This window comes from Leptidea sinapis, chromosome 31 (assembly GCF_905404315.1).
Source record: "Leptidea sinapis chromosome 31, ilLepSina1.1, whole genome shotgun sequence".
Taxonomy (NCBI): Eukaryota; Metazoa; Arthropoda; class Insecta; order Lepidoptera; family Pieridae; genus Leptidea; species Leptidea sinapis.
Window position 1 is genome coordinate 4,019,617 of NC_066295.1, and position 21,405 is coordinate 4,041,021.

The following is a 21,405-nucleotide window of genomic DNA, read 5'->3' on the forward strand; positions in this document are numbered from 1 at the left end:
ACTCCCGTGTCAATTGGTGTCAGAAGTGGGATTGGAAAGATGCCATTAGTGCCCAGGAACGAGAAGGGAGAGACCATGCGAGCGGGAGCAGCTGCAGCGGCAGAGGACGAGTCAGAAACATCCGGCTCTGGACTCAGTGCGACCGTGTCAGCACCGCAAGCTCCTGCCGTAGATATCAGCGCGCTCATGCAGCAGATGGCCGCCGCGGGGCTTGCAAGAGGAAAAAGCGCGCCGACAGGAGGAGCAAGCGCGCCGACAAGAGGAGCAGTTGCGGGGCTTGAAAGAGGAGCAAGCGCGCCAACAGGAGGAACAAGCACGCCGACAGGAGGAGCAGCTGCGAGGCCTGCATGAAGGCCTCTCCAAAGACATTTTATCCGTTGTGCAGAAAAACTCCACCCGTATTGACTTTGTGGAAAAAGAGATCGCCCGGATTGATAGTGTGGAAAAGAAGATGGACAAAGTTGAAGAGAACTTTCAACGGAAGATGGGAGAGATGGAAGTTACCATTAATCAGCTCAGTGGGAGGGTCGTGTGTCCTTCAGCCAACACAGGAGTTTCCTGCGGAACCACATCGAGCAGAAATTTAAAAGTACCTCCCTACGACGGCAAGTCTTCCTGGGCTGCCTTTAAGCTACAATTGGAGACGGTCAGAAGAGCCTGCGGTTGGTGTGACCAAGAAGCGCACTCTGCCCTCACACTAGCGCTCCGTGACGAAGCACTCTCCGTATTGGAAGCAATCGGCGCTGGGAAGGAGGAAGTGACCTACACAGACCTTATTGACGCGTTGGAGGCACGCTATGGTGATAAACACCTTGAACATGTGTACCGGGCGCAACTTAAGGACCGCAGTCAAAGGGCCAGCGAAACTCTTCAGCAGTGGTCCGTGGAAGCCGAGAAACTAGTGCGTAAAGCATATCAGTCGTCGCCAGCTGCAATAAAAGAAATGTTGCTCCAAGTTTTCATCGATGGAATACGGGACGCCGAAGTTAGAGCAGCCGTACGATTGAGTCATCATACCAGCTTGAAGAAAACGGTGGCACATGCGTTGGAAGTGGAAGCGGTTCGCCACGATTCTCGGGCGTTGAGACTCCGCAAAATTGTACCAGCAGAAGGCAAGCATATAACCCAGCATGCTATGGTTGTGGGGAGCGAGGACACATTAGAAGCACTTGCCCCAGGCGTGAGAGCATAACGCAAGGTAGGAAGGATGCGGCGGTCTCAACATCACCGCTGGAGCAGCAGGAAAAGGTCAGGGCAGTGGGATGGGCGCTGGCCGGTAGAAGCAAAGCCCCAAGGATCTTCCTGAAGCAAGCATGTAACGGAAACACTTTGGTTATAGAAGGAATGATAAATGGAAAATCTTGCCGTTTCACTTTGGATACGGGAGCCTCACGTACAGTCGTTAGCCAAAGGAGACTAGAGAGCATCGGAAGACGACATATGCGAGAAAATGTAAACTTAACACTGACAACAGCTACAGGCCAGCGCATACCAGTCCAGGGAGAGAAGGTCGTGGCCATGAAACTCGGGGATACGTTGTACTGGCAAAAAGTGGTAATAGCGGATATCACAGATGACTGCATCATTGGGTTAGATTTTCTTCGAAATCATCAGTGTACCATTGACATGAAACATGGTGTATTGAAGCATGGAGGTGAAGAAATTCCAATAAAAGGTGGAACTGTTGGGAAAGTGTTGTGCTTAAGAGACACTACTTTAAATCCGAGATCGCAGACCCTAGTCCCGGTAGTCCTGCCAAGGGATGACAGAGGAAGACCTTGTAAATGCGCTATAATACAAAGAGAGACATCGGACACGACATGGATCCCAGCCAGGACTGTTGTGGGTAACTCCCAGATTGCCATGGTTCCCGTGTTTAATCCTCATGAGAACAAGCAAATCATTAGGAAGGGAACAGTGATCGGAGCTTGTGAGGAGATAGCTTGGTTAAGAAAGTGTGAAGAAGGGAGGAAGACCGTAGCTGCAAACGAGGATGTGAACATACAGAAACTTCTGGATGGCTGTAAGGACAATCTTACCAAGCTACAGTTAATAAAAGCGAGAAATTTCCTGCTACGCTACTCCGGGATTTTCTCAAAGAACGACGGGGACATCGGAAGAACTGGCTTGGTGAAACACAAGATCGACACAGGAGACACTGTTCCGATACGGCAAAGACCAAGACGTATTCCGTTTGCACGCGAACAAGAAGTGGAAGACATGATTCGGGATATGAAAGAAAATGGTGTGATAGAACCGTCGTCGAGTCCATGGTGTTCTCCAGTGGTTCTGGTGAAGCAGAAGGATGGATCAACTAGATTTTGTGTGGACTATCGGCGTCTGAATGATGTTACTAAGAAGGACAGTTATCCATTGCCAAGAATCGATGACACCTTAGATTCACTTTGTGGCATGACGTGGTTCTCTACTCTGGATTTGAAAAGTGGCTACTGGCAAGTTGATCTGGACCCTAAAGACAAGGAGAAGACGGCTTTTTCAACCGGAACAGGATTATGGCAGTTCAAAACAATGCCCTTCAGATTATGCAACGCCCCAGCTACTTTCGAAAGGTTGATGGAGTATGTGCTGGCAGGTATGTTGGGAGAAACCTGCCTTGTCTACTTGGATGACATAATCATTATGGGACGAAGTTTTGAAGATCATCTTAAGAAGCTCGAAAAAGTCTTCGCAAAACTGCAGGGTGCCAACTTGAAGTTGAGTCCAAAGAAATGTTCCTTCTTTCAACGTCAGGTGAATAACTTGGGGCACGTTATCTCGGAGCAAGGCGTTGCGACGGATCCCGCCAAGATAAGTGCTATCAAGGACTGGCCGACGCCGACAGAAAAGACACATGTGGGAGCATTCCTTGGAATATGCTCTTATTATCGACGCTTTGTGCAAGGGTTTTCCGATGTTGCTAAGCCCTTACATCGACTGACAGAGGAGAAAAGAGCCTTTTCCTGGGATGAAGACTGCGAACAAGCTTTCTTAGAGTTGAAGAAACGACTATGTGAATCACCTATCCTCGGATATCCTGACACGGAGGGAAGATTCATAGTAGATACTGATGCTAGCAATTCTGGAATTGGTGGAGTGTTATCTCAGAAGAGGGGAGATCAAGAAGTTGTAATTGCATACTTAAGCAAATCTTTATTTAAAGCCGGAGAGAAACTACTGTGTAACTCGTAGGGAGTTACTTGCCGTGGTGAAGACATTACAACATTTTAAAAAGTACTTGTTGGGTCGCAAATTCCTCGTAAGTACTGATCATACCGCCTTGAAGTGGTTACTAGAATTCAATAATCCGGAAGGACAAGTGGCCAGATGGATTGAGCAACTTCAAGAGTATGACTTTGAAATCGAACATCGAGGAGGAAAAACTCATGGAAACGCAGATGCTTTATCTAGAAGACCTTGTCCGACGGAATGCAAACATTGCATTCGTCAGGAGGAGGAAGAAAATCCAATAATCCGACTGATCAGAACAGATTCGATCGATGGGAACTGGAGCAACGATGCAATGAGGAGAGCTCAGGAAAATGATAAGGTTCTTCAACCACTTTTACATTGGCTAGCAAGTGGATCACTTAAACCAAAATGGTCTGAAGTGGCTAGACACAGTACGGCTACCAAGAGTCTCTGGGCACAATGGAATAGTTTGGTGATGCATGACGGGTTGCTCTGTCGGAAATGGGAAACCCCGCAACGAAAGGATTGCCATCTGCGACTGGTCGTTCCCAGGGAGAAGGTGAACGAGATCCTGAGAGCTTATCACGATGGTTCTTCAGGTGGTCATTTGGGAATAAGAAGAACTCTCATAAAAATTAAAGAACGATTTTACTGGTTGCATTGCCGTGATGATGTGGATGACTGGTGCCGTAAATGCAGGAGTTGTGCAGCTGTCAAAGGACCTCAAACCTGGAGCAGAGGAGCTATGAAGTTGTATAATGTTGGGGCTCCATGGGAGAGAGTAGCTCTGGATATAGCCGTTTCCAGCCACCAAAGCTGGAAGCCGTTACATAATGGTGGTGATGGATTATTTCACGAAGTGGCCGGAAGCATTTGCTCTATCCGAATCAAGAAGCAGTTACCGTTGCGACGAAGCTGGTGAATGAAGTTTTCTGCAGATTCGGTGTGCCTTTGGAGTTGCACAGTGACCAAGGGCGGAACTTCGAGTCACAAGTATTTCAAGAAGTTTGCAAGATCTTGGGAATCCATAAGACCAGAACTACGCCATATCATCCACAGTCGGACGGGATGGTGGAGAGGTTTAACCAAACATTGGAGCGACATCTGGCAAAAGTAGTGGACAGTCATCAGGATAACTGGGATTAGTACATTCCACTGTTTCTTATGTCGTATAGAAGCGCAATACACGAGACAACAACGGTGACTCCTGCGTACGCCAATTTTGGAAGGGAATTGAAATTGCCAGCTGATTTACTCTCAGGCTGTCCACCGGATACTCCGAAAAGTATAACAGAATATGTGGATGAGTTACGAAAAAAGATGGTTGACATCTACGAGGAAATTAGAACAACTCGGCTTAAGGCAAGTGCACGGATGAAGACCCGCTACGATCGAAAAGCTAATATTCCTAGTTTTGAAGAGGGAACCCTGATTTGGTTACACAGTCCTGTAAGGCGAAAGGGGAAGTCTCCGAAGCTCCAACCAAGTTGGGAGGGACCATATAAAGTAATCACAAGGATAAATGATGTGACTCTCAGGATCCAGCGTACCCCTCGAAGTCCCCCGAAAATCGTACATGTCGATCGGGTGGCTAAGTACTACGGAAGCAACGATGATCGGGACGATCATGTCTTGGGAGGGGGCAGTGTTGCGTAGCAACCCTTCGAAGTATATGACGAGAGTTGTCAATCTTTAAGACATTGTTAATTTCAACAGCTCCGTCAGCAATACTCGTAGCTCAGCGGAAAATTGTTTACTTTAGACGCTGTAGACCCGGGTTCGATACACCTACCAGTGTATGGATTTTTTTGGGTTTTGTAAAGTCAAAGGAAATTTCTAGTAAGTTCAGGATCAAATCGAACAGAAAAAAAGGGATGAAAAATGTGTAAGCAGGATAAAAATAGTTAAAAGAATTTTCTAGTACAATTTAAATTTAAAGATGGAATGGGAGAATCATTTTGAAAATAGAACGGATCCGGGGGTATATAAGCCGTACTAAGCGTGGCCTACGGCAGTTCTAGTTCTGACTCGAAAGTGTAAAGAAGAAGAAGAAAAGAAGAAGTAGTGAAAAGTGGAAGTGTTCTAAGAAGAAGAAGACAGAAGAGAAGTAGTGTTCGGTGCAGTGTGACGCGTTGAAGGTACCGCCGCCCACAAGAGGAACAGCGGCAGACCGGCGAAGTGCAAGTTCAGAAAAAGTGAACGCAAATAAAGACTCGTTCCTATAAGCGGAGTATTATTTCCAATCCCTGACCCACTCCCGTGTCAATATTTTGCATGTCAATTGACGAAACATATTGGATTATCCATTATATTGTTAACACCTTAAGTACAATGTTTCCTGCAAATAAAATTTCATTTCATTTCATTAAAACAGAGTTTGCTTCTATATTTACTTCAAATCAAGACAGTCAAATCAGGTGGTATGTTGTCATTTAATGATTGCGCAACAGCTGGCATTCATAGGAGCAGACAAAGGCTGTATGAACTATATAGTGATGCATCTTTTCTCGAGTATGTTAAAAAATATTCTAAATTATTTAAAAGTGTTTGTTCTATTGCAAAGTCTATGCATATCAGTCAATTAATTAAAAATGCACCGAATAAAATAAAGATGACTTGGAATGTGATTAACTAGGAATCTGGAAGAGTGAAAGACCGCAACATTGAATACAATCTATGAAAAAACAATACTATAATTCAATTTCAGCAGGAAGTTGCTTCTGCTTTTGAGAATTTTTTTTCTGACATTCAAGTTTCTATCACAAGAACTCTCGTCTCCTCCATCAGTGTTCCTGAGTCACTTCTTCTGGAAAATGTTAGAGAATGTCAACAAATTTTCAATTTTAGTTTTGTTAGTCCTGGAGAAATAATTAAAACTTTTAAGTCTCTAGACATGAAAAAAGGCGTGATTCCTGACCTTCTGAATACTTCATTTGAAACAATTTGGCTTTACTAGGGGACGTTCAACAACGGATGCAGGTGTTGAGCTAATCAAGAATATTTTTGATGCCTGGGAGGAATCGCAGAATGCACTTGGCATCTTCTGTGATTTATCTAAGGCTTTTGATTGTGTTCAACATTCCCACGCTGGTCAGGAAGCTATACCACTATGGCATAAAAGGAACTTCGCTCGATCTTCTGACTTCTTCTTCTTCTGTCTAAACAATAGAATTCAGACGGTCGACGTGAATGGCAGGAGATCTCCTGGGACTCCTCTCAGTATGGGGGTACCACAAGGGTCTATTCTTGGACCGTTCCTCTTCCTTATCTATATAAATGATCTTCCTAATCTTATAGAGAAAAAACATAACGTAGAATTATTTGCGGACGACACTTCAATGATTTTCAAAGTGAAAAGAAACCAAGCTATGTATGACGAAGTTAACGATATTCTATCTGACATCGTGTACTAGTTTAATAACCTATTGCTAAATAGCAAAAAAACTTACTTAATAAATTTACCGTACCAAATGTCAAAAATGTATATGCAAGTGTTTTGTTAAACGGAGAGGTGATAGTGATTTCTTGGCATAATTCTAGATTCCAAATTACAATGGGGATTTCCCCATATTGAAGGATTGGCGAACAGACTTAGTTCTGCAGCATACGCGGTTAAAAAGATTAGACAATTAACTGACATAGATACGGCGCGACTAGTATACTTAAGTTACTTCTATTATTATGTCCTATGGTATATTGCTATTATAGTATTATTATAGTTTGGGAGCTGTATCTCTGTATGTTAGTAACTAACCCATCCCAGTGGTTTAAAATAAACCATTTAATCGTTATTGTAAAAAATCTATTCTCTGGACTGAAGATCATACTCATGGAATATCAACTCGACAAATTGCAACTCGTTAGAAACAATAATTTAAATTTGTTATTAGAGTCTGACGAGCGAGTCGTGGCAGTCGAAATAAGCGGGATATTTAAAAAAGAAATAAGCTGTGTTACATCACTGAAAATTATGTGGAAAATATTTGGCCTCTGGACTTGCATCCCGTTCCATTAAATAAATTTAAAAAAAATGTCGAAATTAGTTTTTTTATACTTTGATTTTTTTAAGTAAGGTAAACAAAAGGTAGATATAATGTATCTTAATAAAAAAATAAATAGTAAATCAAATTTAATGAATATTCATTTATTCGTTTTCATAATCAAAATCAGATTCCAAATATTCGATTCCAGAAAATGAATCATAATAATTATGACCCTTGCTGCATTTAAAAACAGTTTCAATGCAGATGTATTTGATATTCTATCTCTTTATATTTATTTTCTATATTTATAACATTTATTTTTTATATTATATTAACTGCTCCATTTTTCCGTTGTCCTATCCTAAATATCTGCAAGCTATTTTTCTTTCAAATTCAATAGCAGTCAGGTCACAGTGATAAGGCGGTAATTTTGTTACTAAATGACCATAATGTTTTAACAGTTCTTCTGCTTCGTATAAAGGTGCTGGTTTATTCTCTTTAACAAGGCAGATCTCTTTAACAAGGTGTACTAAAGCATTCATCTAAACGGTATATTATTTTCAGCGAGCCATTTCTGAATATCAGATTTTAAATTTTTTAGCATAGGAAGTTTTTTCATTTGTGTCATATGATAACATGCATCATACATGGATTATCTATTACTATGACACTTGGTTTAATTTTTCAAGTAACCATTTAATGAAAATGCTTCTATTTATGTCATCATGATAATCTGCTATTTCTTATTTTTTGTTAAATACTAACAGTACATTAGGAACAAACTCTATATGTGATCCAGCAGAACTGTAAGGTGCCGTTAACCTGAAGAATTTTTTCAAATCACGCCACTGGTAACACGCAAATATAAAGTACATACAAATATAGTTAATCATTAACTATAGGTTACTTTACAAGAATAGTGATCATTTTGAGAAACATTTTGTACATTAATTATCGTTAATCCACTGACCTGTATAAATACCACTGAACAGGCTGTTCCATATGTTTGACAGCAAATTTTTTGTGCCAATTTGTCCTGCCTATGCGTCCAGACAACTAATTTTGACGTATACAAATGCTATGTTATTTATACTTCAAGATTCAACGTAATAAAGTACACATTTTTTTTGTAAATAGTTTCCCACCATCTATTCTCGGGATTTCTATCAGCTATCCGGGGTACCACAAGGCTCACACTTAGGCCCCTTATTATTTACCTTATACATAAATGATATCACTAAATTAATAAAATCAGAATATGAACTATACGCAGATGACCTAAAATTATACAGGACGGTAAAATGTTTTGAGGACCAAAAAATGCTTCAAGATGATATCGACTATATTTACTTATGGTGTCAAAATAATAGTATGGAACTGAACGATGGCAAATGCAACTTTGTAAAATTTTCTAGAAAACATATTAATCTTAATATTAGTAACGAGGTAAATGACGTGTTTATTGCTGAAAAAAATGATTTTAAAGATTTAGGCATTACATTAGATAGTGAACTAAGATTCAACAAACATATCACATTGTTCGTAAGACTTTTAAAATGCTAGGTTTTATTTTCCGTAATACGAAAGATTTTAGAAGTATTTTACCACTCAAGATACTTTTCAACTCTGTTGTCAGATCTAATCTAGAATATAACTCAGCCGTTTGGTGCCCATATCACAAAAAATATATATCACGAATAGAATCTGTACAAAAAAAGTTTCTTTCAAAGTTAAGGTTTTTTGCAAATAAATATAGCCGTAATGATAGCTATGAGAATAGATTAAATACATTTCAAATGAGATCTCTGCGTTACATAAACTTTTAAGCTATGATATGGACAATCCTTCGCTTTTATCACAAATCCCCAATGCACATTAAATTCCACCACAGTAATTATGGCTTAAACTCTCCTCTACAGCTAATGTTACAATTATATAATTGTATTTTTAATATAGATGAAAACATTGATATCTTCTATTCGAACTTTCTTAATTTTAAAAAACAAATTTATATTGCTCTCCAAAATTTATAGATTTTAAAATATCACATGTATTTCGTATAGTAATGTTGTGCCTACCTGTAATTTAAGTACATTTAAACTATTTTATTATATTTGTTTAATTCTTAGTGCAAAAGTTAATAAATTGTATTTTGTTGGTAAGCCTTTATAAATAAATAAATAAAATAAAAAATCTGTCGATGTTTGCTGCGGTTGTCATTTCTAGTTTTAGTACCGCGGACTCTCGCTACATGGCGAACAGCGCCAAAATGGCGAATATAAAACAGGCACAAAAGCACATTGACAGCCGCCAGTCCAGTGGTATAAAGTAGAGGTCAGTGTGTTAATCACAATGTTGTCAGCAAAGTTAGCAGTAAGTAATACCTGTTGTAGCCGTACCTACAACCAATAATATCAATTAATACAAATGTCTAATATCTAACTTGTAACGTAGCATTATAGATCGTAGAAATATTAATCGTGCATAATAACTGTAATAAGCGTATGCCGAAAGATTCGTTCTGAAAAGAACATTTTATTTTATATAACGTAATATTAGCTCTGATAAGAACCATTTCATAATGCTGTACATCAACTCATAGAATCATACAGATCACCAGTAGTCATCTCATCGAAGTACAAGCATCGTACGTTCTCTCGACGACCGCAGATATACTAACGTGATCAGTCATATGCTCCGCGTTACACAACCGCACAGCAAGGCCGAGCGTACTCGACTGACGCGTCGGGGGTCGATCACTATTCATGCAATTTTAATCAATGAGTGACAGAGTAGATGCTGAATGCTCATTGACATCGTATGATCGAGGTTCGACGCGAGTTTACACAAGCCCGCGTTCGTTGGCCGGCTTACTGCGGTAGCATTAGTTTAGAGCGAGATAGAATACATAATATTATTCTCAATTCTTATTGAATGAAACGTTTTACTATTGGTTAAAATGTAAGCTTTAGTATTGGTGTGTATTTTCTGAACTTGTAAATATTTTTTAAGTAAAAATTGTAATTGGGTAACTAGTTTTAAGGATTTTGTATATATATCATGTAACTTTCTAATAAATTATATCTTCCGCATATTCCTCACAGTCAAGCAGTTGTTTTATTTAATCGCCAAACGCTCAGTCTCAAAACTGTCATATTTGATATTTTCAACATATAGGCTTTTTTGGTGGTAACTGCACTATCATCCTCAATTATTATTCTTAGAGTTTCCACAAATTCTTAATTGATTGCTTTTTCTTAATCGTCAATAATATCTGAAACCAAAATGCGTTATATTGTGCTAAAGAAAATAAATTCCAAGTATCAAATTGTTTTGCTTGTAGTCTTGTAGTATTATTTTTACAAAGTTTTACTACGCAACCCGGCCTTATAGTTTCAATTATTAGCAAAATTTAACAGAACAATATATAGTAGCACGTCAGCGACTCACATTGTTCGAGACTGGCTCGAGTATGGCCACTTGGGCGTACTATTAGTTGCCTCAATTTGTGACTACGCCTGCGGTATCTAGTTGGAGCACAGTGGAGACTAATCCTTAATCTAAGTTGTTTTGAGTTACGTTCCTGGAATTTAAATGATTTCATCGAAATTACGACATTTTTCTTCTTGTGTTTTATTTGCATTACTTTTAACACAATCGTCGTTACTCTTTATGATTATTTAACAAGCTACGACTATTGCTTTTAATAGGTTTTTGCCATATTAAATATAAGAAATAACAAAAAACACGCAGATGCGTGTTTTTAAATTTAAACTATAAAAATATGGTGTTGTGAAATTCAGAATTTATAAACATTATACGGTCACAAATCGCTGGCCTGACTCTAGCACTGTGTAGGGATGAATAAGATAGAATAAGATAACTTAGTCATAAAATTATGGCCTTTGCATTCTGCGCCATTAAATAAATTTTATATTAATATATTTATACAAATAAAATACAAACGTAGCGCACACATTGGATATTAGTTGTACAACGGCTAATTTTTTGACAGACTGACTTGTTCCAGGCGTCAGCCTTTCGGTCTATTCCCTTCATCCTGTGGCCACCACAGGATTAAAGCCTGAATAAGCCAGGTAGCATAATTTCTGATTATAATAAATAATATTTTTTTTCTAATAATAATATATTATTAAAAATACAATAATTCTAGACATACAAAATAAAACAAAGTGAAATAAAATAGTGAAAATAGAAGAGCAAAACCAATTACTAGATTTGAACTAGCTCTCTGTTACCACGTCATACAATGCAAAAATAAAACTATTTTCTTGAATAGTCAAGTCAAAACTCAAACTCAAGTATTCATTCAAAATAAAAAAGACAAGGCTGTATGGCTTGGTTCCCTCGCCTGCTCTCTCGAGCGCATAATAAAAAAAAATCAAAGTCAAGTTCAAGCCGTTCAACGATTTTAAGTATTTTAAATTCAATGCTAAACAAATAATTATTTTTTACGTAGAATATTTCCTATTTGATTATTTATCTTTACGATGACTTCTTTGGAAGGAGAAGCACCACAAGCAGTTATTAAACCAAATCCGAGAAATAATCCTGTTATATTTAAAATATTTCACAATGTTCAATTCAATATTGTTCAACACAAGAAATATGTGAAAGAAATGATAAAACTATACAAAAAGGTATGCTATCACAGAAGTTCAATGTTTTTTATTTATCTGTTACCTTTAAACAATTATACAAAATTCTTTAGAATTCTACATAAATAAAACGGAGAACTTTATTTTGCCGGTTTTAGCGCCTTTTCAGTTAGTTCAATCAGCTCAATTTGGTTGGCTTCAAGTAAGTCAGGCTGATTTATGGTTGGGTTTACTATATTTTCCTCCGATAGATCATTCGCTTTCTCAATGAATGAACCTTGATGGCTTGGGACACATGAACCTAATAGAGACGATTCTAGGACTGCATGATTTTGCCATAACAGTGGCTTCTGAGTTCTGTCATCATCATTTAAGATAAACATAATTATATATAAGAGTGTTGAAAAGAGAATCTTATAGAATTTGACTCTATTCTTGCAGCAGATTATTATTGGATTTATTTGTAAATGTATAAGTATGTGTTTTTAATAATAATTTCAAATTCTTGTGTTGTAGATTGAAGCCAATCAATTTAGAGAGAGTTTTAAGAATGCACTGCTTTATCTCTTTACATTTGGAGACACTAGTGCAAATGTTGACCGTGTTATACAATTTGTTGCAACGTTTTGTACATCCCTTGATGACGAAGAAGAATTCCTAATGTTTATATTCAATATTGTGTTTGAGGTTTGTTTATTATTTATTTATTGCATGAAAGTTTTTAAGGCAGAATAATTACATACATGAAATAGAAAAAAATATTGTTTAATGATACTTTTCAGAAATTGTGGAATGCTTCTACCATTTCTTACATAAATAGAATTACTCTGAAATGTATATTTATCTTTTTCTTATTATATCAATACATTATTAAAACAAGCTATCAGATCAGAAAAACAAAACAAAATAATCAAGGCTTGATTACTTGGCAAACTCAAAAATGTGTAAGGTCAGTTCGGCAAACACCAGCAAACTTCATTAAAATTTTCATTCATTGACCATTTGTCCACTTTTATAACAGACCTGTTTTTTTTATATTAGGAGATCAAATATTTAGTTTACTATTAAACAAATCTAACAAATTAACCTGAACATAAAAGGTTTTTAATAAAAACACTACTTTTAAAAAAAACGGCAAAATAGACAGATTTCACTATCAAGTCGGATGAAGCAGTCTAATGGGAAAAAATTCTATTGATATACGGTTTATGCAATTGAAGACATTTTGAATGTGTGTCGTCTATTTTGACAGCAGTTTTATATGTGCCATCAAATTTTAAATGAAAGGCCCCAAGCAGCTAACATCACAAGAAGTAGAGTTTGTCGGGTAAGTCTAATACTTAGTCACTCAGGGATGAAAAACACTTTCTACTCAAAAATCCAAATGCTTTCTTTGGTAAGTTAATCAGTTTTTAATTAAAATGCAATATTTTTTATATAGATAATTGAGGCTGTTAGCCAAAAGTGCTCGAACCTGCATTTTAAAATTAAATCAAAGAAAATATCATGCATATCAGTCCAGAAGTCCTGGAGGAATTGAGAGCCTCCTCCTTTAGTGGAGTTTAGTTCAAAATAAAAGCACTGTTTTTTATAGTTTTTGTAGTTATAAAATACCTTATAATCAATTAAATTCAAGGATATCTGGTGGAAAATTGCACTTATATGTTATACAAATTAGCAGTTAATTTTAAAATACTCTTAGGCTTACAACATCTGAAAATGATGAAGTCGCCAGTGTAGTATGCCGATCTTCACCTCCAAAAACTAGATGGACTTCCCCACTGTTACATTTTGAGGTTAGATTTTTATCACCAGTTATAACTATATGAAAAATATGTTCTGTTCTCTTTTAAAAAATAACTGATTGATATATATACATCTGCAGAAATCTGAATAAAACTACAGAAAAAGCAATCACTATTTTTTGATAGCTTGGTATCCTCTCAATGGAAGTTGACAACTAGACTAAATTTCAAATATAGTACATTATATAAGGCGATATGTCAATTTATTGTAGCTAAAATATTTTTATGTTTACATATATTATGCTGCATTATATTATACTGTGCCATCTTTGTAGCTATTCAGAATTTGTGGTATTTCTTCTTCGTGGCTTTGCCAAACTGGCCTTATACATTTTTCTAAAAAGCCAGCAATGTTCCTGTGATTTCTCAGATGAACATCAGCTATCCCATAAAATCAAATGACCTATTCTATAAAAAAATCTTGAATAAAGAAATATAAATTTATTTTTGTTCCTAATGTTTATTTATAGATGTTATAATATATTTCATATAAATCATTTTGTACATTTAAATATGTGAAATATTAAATAATGGAGCACTTATTCTGTTTATTTAATTTTAGTGCCAGTGTGTATCTGGTCCGTCTGTGAGATACAGGGCAAGTCAACTGCTGGCTGCTGTATTATCTGCTCTCGGTGAAGATGCTTCATTAGATGATGATCTTTGTGACAAACTTTTGGAATCACAGGTTTATCTCTAAATTCTTTTGCATTTGGTTTACAAAACTTATATAAAGGTCTTCACAGATTACATTGACTCAACATCCACTCCACTCCAACTCAATTCACAGCCAAGTTGTCCACTGGTGACCATCACATCGATCACCTAGTTGACAACTCGTTGATACCTCTAGTTGGAACCTCTATTGGATTGGTGTTGAGTTGGTGTAATGTGAAAAGACTTTAAGGTTTTATAAAATAATATGAAAGGCTTCCTGTAAGAGACACCATATAAGAGTACTAAGCAGATCAGTACTGGCTGTTGTAGACTAACATCTAAATATGATTTTGCTCAATAATGAACAATAATTTTATTTATTTACAGTGTGTGTGAAGTAACTCTTGTATTTTTTTTTATTAATTTAAATTTATTTTTTAACTATAGTCATTGACATACAAAAACTAACTAGACTCACAAACATGATCAAATTGTGAGAAGTAAAACTCTGCCTACGCGTCTATTAGGTAGAGTTTTTGTTCAGTTGTGTTGTGTTTCGACCTCACTTTGAATACAACACCACGCAATAGATGTTCTGTGAAAAACTGTCCAAATAACAGCAAATCCAAACGTAAAAAGGACGGAGTGTCGTGTTTTAATTAGGTTCAACTTTAAATTAACGTAATTGTGTTACTAACTTTCGTTCGTCTCGTTTTGCGAAATAATTACATTTCAATAATTGCTAAAAACAAACTGTTCTTGTGTCGTGTTCGCGTCCAACTCGCGCGTGATATAGGTACTGTAACTATTTAAATCACGTGCGAATTACTGTCACGAAATAAGATGTTCATTTGGATTAATATTTTAATGTTACTTTATAAGTATGAAACTTGGAAAAACTACTTTACACTAAAACTTAAGTATTATTTAAACTTATGACCACAAAATAGTACAGCGCTAACGGTTTTCTACTCATCTCAAAATTATTATATATTTTTTACGTAGAGCTATAAGTAATATTTAGTAGATAATATTGACACTTAAATTAGCTTACAAAATGTTCCAGTTTTCTTCGGGCTGTAACTGGAATTATGTACCTATCTCAAAAGTGCATGAATCGTAAAGGTAATATTTGGTATTCGTCTACTACCTACGTCGCGTTGGTCAAATTAAATGAAGCCGTAATTATTGATTGTTAGGTTTATAATATTGTGAAGCAAAACCACAAAAATATTTGCATGTGTGTCGAGACGAAACATGTGCCTGCTCTTGAATTTGTAACAATTTTACTTGTGAATGTTTCTGGCAAATAAAACACTTTGACTTTGACATACTGAACGAAACAATTTTTATTTTGCGTGCGAATGAAAAAAGTGTCCTTCAATAAAATATTGAATTATATTTTAATTACCTAATTTCTATTTTTAGCACATATCACACAGCAACTTATTATTTCATAATTCACAAAAAAAATTTTAAGTCTCACTAGCTCGGTAATTTCAATAGCTATGGCGTGTTACACACAGACGCAGAAATACATCTAGTCAGAAATCTTTTCCCTCTGGCTATCTACTTAGAGTAGTTTTACACGAAGCCTTTGAATAGTATTTCGAATGTCTGAGGCACTACTTCATATTAATAACTAAAGAAAGTATTATTGAATATAAAACGTTATTTATCTTCAGTTAGTGTAGCTCATAGTTCGTATACAATTGTAGGACATAAGATCAAACCAAAAATTCACTTGCAAGCTAACATCTATATAATTTACAGTAAAGTTAAATGGAAAAGTGTTACAAAAGTAATTTAAAGTGCTAAGCGTCTAAGATTAATGATACAACGACTTATTAATATTTGAACACAAATTGGACAGAATAACACCCTAACTCGTCAACGGTTGTGGCGGAAGTGTGTAAACGCCAGGGAGACAGCGCCTTCTATCTTCACCCTCTCCTCGTGTCACCTTCTACATTTTTTTTCTCTCCAGTCTCTCAAAAGTATTTCGAATGCCTGATTTTCTCAATTTTCTTTCAATCATGTTTACAATAGTTTTTGTGAGTTTTTTTTGTTAGGTGGTGGTTTTCGGCTCTAGATAAAAGCCTTTTGAGCCTTGTTAGTAAAAACCTTGGTTTTTCTAGTATTAAAATTGAGTGTTAAATTTGAAGATGCAAAGATTGCAAGACACCCGAGGTGCGGTGAGATGTCGAGCTGCATTAGCTCTACAGAGGCTGCAGAACCCTATGGAGCCAGACGACGAGGTGACCAGAGCGTATCGCTTTCACATGAGCTGTGACCCAAGTTCGTCAGTGAGAAGGTAACATTAGTTCAGTCACTATCATTGTTGGCAACCCGAGCGACGGTCCTCTCTAGTTGATGTTCTCCCACGATTTAAATCGGCAACTGTACAATACTGTGTAGCATTTGAACCTAGTCTTAGATCATTTATACGTCTAGATACACTGTGGCAGCTGTGAAAACATCGAAAAAAATTAAGGTGGACTGTTTTCCTCTATTTCGAGCAATGAACGCATTCTAACAAAAAGTGACATCGCAAGTGTAAAATTGCAAGTGACACACAAAATGAAAACATAAGTTATTCTTATTATTATTTGTTTTTTTTAATTCCGATGGGTTTGCACCTCATTGTTTTTATAGAACGCTTTATTACAGTTACCAGTCGACTTTATATCACTATATCTATATCAATCCTGACATAAAGGGCTCCTTATTATAAAGTATAACATTTAATATTAGTGTACCTACCCAATTATGTTATTAAAAATATAAACTTGTTGGTGTATATCACGTCAGCCAAGTTCACAATTAAAATGTTTTCTTAAGTTTTACCGTTTGAATTTATTTATTATTAATCTAATAATTATTATTTCTACCACCTGGAATATAAAGAAAAGGCGTAACAGTCACCGGTTCGATCCTCGTCCGCCACGTATCAATGTGTTTTTAGTTTTATACTTTATAAGGTCGGCAACGCTCATGTGATCGAAATCAGAAATGAGAACATTCGATCTCGTAAGAGAACCAAAGTCACCTACATAGACCAGATGGCTGCGTAACTGTAGTGGCAGTGGGCAGAGCACATAGCTCGACGGACAGATGGTCTGTGGGGCAGTAAAGTCCTCGAAGGGCGACCACGTACCGGATTGTTAGCAGGCTCCCACAAGATGGACCGACGATCTGGTCAAGATTGCCGGATTACGATGGATAAGGGAAGCGCAGAACCGATCATTGTGGAGATCTATGTCCAGCAACGTCTTCCGGCTGATATTATGTCGCGACGATCACTTACCCCTATGTATGTTCGTATGTCCTCCTCTTAAAAATACAAATCTACCGGAAATATAAAAAATATTTATAGTTGCTTGCTATCGTACGTCATACATATAGTAGGTATTGTTCACAGGTAAGATACAATATAACGGAGTGATCTTTGTTTCAGAGCTATAGTGATGTCCATTGCGAAGTGCGCTCGTAACGTACCGTTTGTTCTGCAACGTCTGTGTGACGTCGACGAGGCAGTACGCCGAGCTGCCTTTATTCACATTGCCGCAATGCCTGTCACACAGCTAAGGGTCAAACAAAGAATTCTTATTTTAAAAGTAAGTTAACAATTATATCTATAATTATATAAAAAAGTGTGTGTGTACTTATATGCACGCAAGAAGTTATACTTCTTTAGCCTAACGAAGCAAAAATCATTTATTCCTCGTGCTATTCTACGTTTTTAGAAAGAACAATTTTGTAAAAATCTTGCAAAGATGAAGGCTTGAACCCTTTGCCTGCCCTAATAAGTAATAATGGACGAAGAAACCAAATAAAATAACGAATGACGCAAACGTCAGAAAATTTTAGGAACCAACTACAACCTGTTACTTTTGTGTTACAGAGATGCGCGCGCATCTTAAAATTTCACTCTCATCATTTGTTCATAACGCGCCTAAATAAGTATAACTTCAATAATCTGTAGGTTCAGCCTGTAATTCTATTTTCTTGTTATTTTTTTTTATTTGTTTTATAACTCTTACTTAACAGCTTGACTGATGTTGGTGTCTGCATTTTTACCACCCATAAAGACCTAGTTGTCACTAACATACATAAATAATATTATAGATAGCGGTCCCATAAATGTGCTTACTACGGGAACCAGTTTCGCAAAACTCACAGAGAAATAGGTATATTATAAGCAACGGTATGCGAGTGAGATGACTGAGCAAGTGCCACATTGGTATTGGACTTCAGAAGTACCACAAGCGCCGCAGTGTCGTGTTCCAATTTTGAACGGCGGAGAAATAAAGAGAACTGAAAGCAGTTAATGTTAATGGATAATTATTTGAGTAGGGCAAGCAAGACTTTAAGGCTAACATGATGGTACCATCGCGACCTGCACCGATACATTAGTCTCAGGCAATCTGCCGCAGGTTGGTCCGTCATCATCATATTCATCTTGATCTTCAGGTGGGCCTCACAGAGCGCAGTCCACGAGTGCGTCGAGTGGTCGAGGAGATCCTCATACCGAGCTGGTTGAGCTCCTTCCAGGGAAATATTATTGACTTGCTCAAAGCTATTCGATTGGACAACGCTAATGATGCTAAGGACTCGCAGTATGTTGCAGGAAAACTGCTTGAACCGTTGTTTAAGTAAGTTATACTCAGTATTAATTATCATAGAAAGTAAAGAATATTAATAAATATTTCATATGAAATTTATTTATTATTTTTTGCTTTCTAGTTTTATCGGCGGTAATTTTTTTATTATTTGTGGCTATAATCTACTTATTACATGCTTAACGCTTATTTTTTATTACTTTTAAAATTGTTACCTACCTTAGCAGCACTGAGCAACTTAACGGAATTTACACTCAATAAAAATAAAACATTTGCACTGAGTATAGTAAAAACACTTGAGGGTATGATCTAGAGCCAAATAAGATATAACACCAACTTCACGAATGAATTAAGTCGAAGAGTTAAGACGGAGTAATTATTGCAAGTCGTTGAGGAGTTCCTTCAACTGTCTTTTGTATCTATGATCAAATCGACTCCAGACCTTCAATTAATAATAGTGCTCTAAAATACTTAACGATAAAAAAACATCGCTAGGATGCCATATCCTTATCATGGTACGATATCGTCTTTCCAAAAAAAATCGGCTTATAAACAGCGACGTTATCCGCGAACACACATAAAATATATATATATATATATATATATATATATATATATATATACGTTAGAATTGAGAAATCTCCTCCGTTTATTTCATCGGTTAAAAAGAGTGAAATATTTTCAGACGTCTTCAAACATCAGAGCTGTTAGAATGGTTGCCAACAGACAAGAACCTCAGACTGATCCCAGCTGAGAAACTGAACAAAGAGACCGCGTGGTACTGGCGCCATCTGGCGGAGCACTTGCAGTCTATTGACGACGACGAAACTCTGGAGACGATCTTGCCCGATTTAGTTGTGTTAATCGGCTATATAAGAGCGTATGTACAAGTTACAGTTGGCATTATCTCTTTTTATCATCAATGTGCAGTGTTCGTCCTGGCAGTACCGCCACCACACTTATTTCTGCAAAAGTTTATTACTGACTATTGTATTAACTTATATTAGTGGTTCTGGCTATATAAATGACAGAATGAATAAGTAGAGGAGTAGTAAAATATATAAAAACAATTTGACTCAATAAATGATTTGATCGCAGCATTGTTGAGTCCCCGTGTCCGAGCGAGGATGAAGACCCCGTGGTGTTCGGAACCCGCCAACACATCCTGCACGAGCTGGGCATGTTGTTGCGAGTCTACGACGCCACAGACCCCATCGGACGGGACGCTCTGCAAGTCCTCATTACGGACACCCTCACTGGTAATCACATTGTTTATGACCCAGTAGGACGTTCATGTGATAGTAACTGATACACCCTGCCTATTACAATGCAGCGGCACTACAATAATTGCGCTCGTCACTTTGAGGCATAAGTTGTTAAGTCTCATTTGCCTGGTAATTTCAATAGCTACGGCGCCCTTCAGACCGAAACACAGTTATGCTTACACATTACTGCTTCAAGGCAGAAATAGGTGCTGTTGTGGTACCCATAATCTAGCCGGCTTCCTGTGCAAAGGAGCCTTCCACTGGTGGACTGGTCTAAAGTGTGTACAGTTGTAGAACACATGTACATGTTTGTAAGCTATTGTACTGTAAACAGTAAATTAATGAAACTAAATGACCGGGGCAGGCTCCAGAAGAAATTGTATTTATACAAAATATCCTATAAGCATTATCCAGATAGGGGAAACCATTTTGTTTGGACAAATTGCAGCCTAGTACACTAAATAAATTCAAATTAAAAAAGTTATTTAGTGCAAGTCAGAATGAAGCACAAAAGTTACTTAAATATAGTATTCAAATGAGTTTAACAATTTTCAATAACATTAAAAGAAATATTAGTCCCAACTATCTTTATCAATCAATTAATCTTTCATATTATAATAGCCTAAGGGCTAAGGCTAATAATTTATTTCTAGGATACATAAATTTTTGTTTTTTTTGGTAATACTTTAATATTACTTGGGAGTTTATTATAAAATATAACACAATCCACTTCAAAATATTTAACAATTTTAAGAAGCCTAGTAGATGGAATTGCTAGTTTATGTTTGTTTCGAGTATTAACAGTAGGTATGTACATAGCTGTTCTTTTTAAATTAGCTATGAGTGCAAAGGAGATTCTCGTATACGTACTGGCAGTGTACTGTCATAATATTAATTTCACTAATCTTTTTTCTCAATGAATCTCTTGAACGAGTTTTATAGACTGCTCGAATTGCCCTTTTCTGAAGTACAATAATTATGTTGTTAATATTTCCGCTGCTACCCCACAATATAATTTTTCATAGGACATGATACTATGAAAGTAGCTGTAATATACAAGTCTAGCCGTTGAAACATCTGTCAGCTGCGTAATTTTTTTTTATCACAAATACTACAGAGCTTAGTGTATTACATAAGTTTTTCGTATGAGTGCCCCATTGTAGCTTACATGAGAATATGAAAAAAATTGTATTTATTGCATGGGATTCAACTTTAAGATGTCTTTTTATTGTCATATCAAAATAAATAAAATGTGAAAAATCCAG

General features: G+C 36.8%; 1 protein-coding gene and 1 long non-coding RNA gene across 4 annotated transcripts in view; one reads left to right on the top strand and one right to left on the bottom strand.

Moving 5' to 3' along the window:
* LOC126974007 (uncharacterized) overlaps positions 1-21,405 on the bottom strand; it is a 70,060-nt gene that overhangs the window by 30,582 nt on the left and 18,073 nt on the right. The gene's annotated exons all lie outside the window — the stretch shown is intronic.
* The window catches only part of LOC126973988 (condensin complex subunit 3), a 69,378-nt gene continuing 59,575 nt past the window's right edge, over positions 11,603-21,405 (top strand). For all 3 annotated transcript variants that reach the window (XM_050821335.1, XM_050821336.1, XM_050821337.1), the window contains exons 1-8: positions 11,603-11,833; positions 12,308-12,478; positions 14,159-14,284; positions 16,419-16,567; positions 17,711-17,870; positions 18,727-18,908; positions 19,561-19,755; positions 19,974-20,134. In XM_050821335.1, coding sequence (XP_050677292.1) covers positions 11,684-11,833; positions 12,308-12,478; positions 14,159-14,284; positions 16,419-16,567; positions 17,711-17,870; positions 18,727-18,908; positions 19,561-19,755; positions 19,974-20,134 — 1,294 coding nt within the window. In that variant the 5' untranslated portion in view covers positions 11,603-11,683. The remainder of the gene's footprint in view (positions 11,834-12,307; positions 12,479-14,158; positions 14,285-16,418; positions 16,568-17,710; positions 17,871-18,726; positions 18,909-19,560; positions 19,756-19,973; positions 20,135-21,405) is intronic.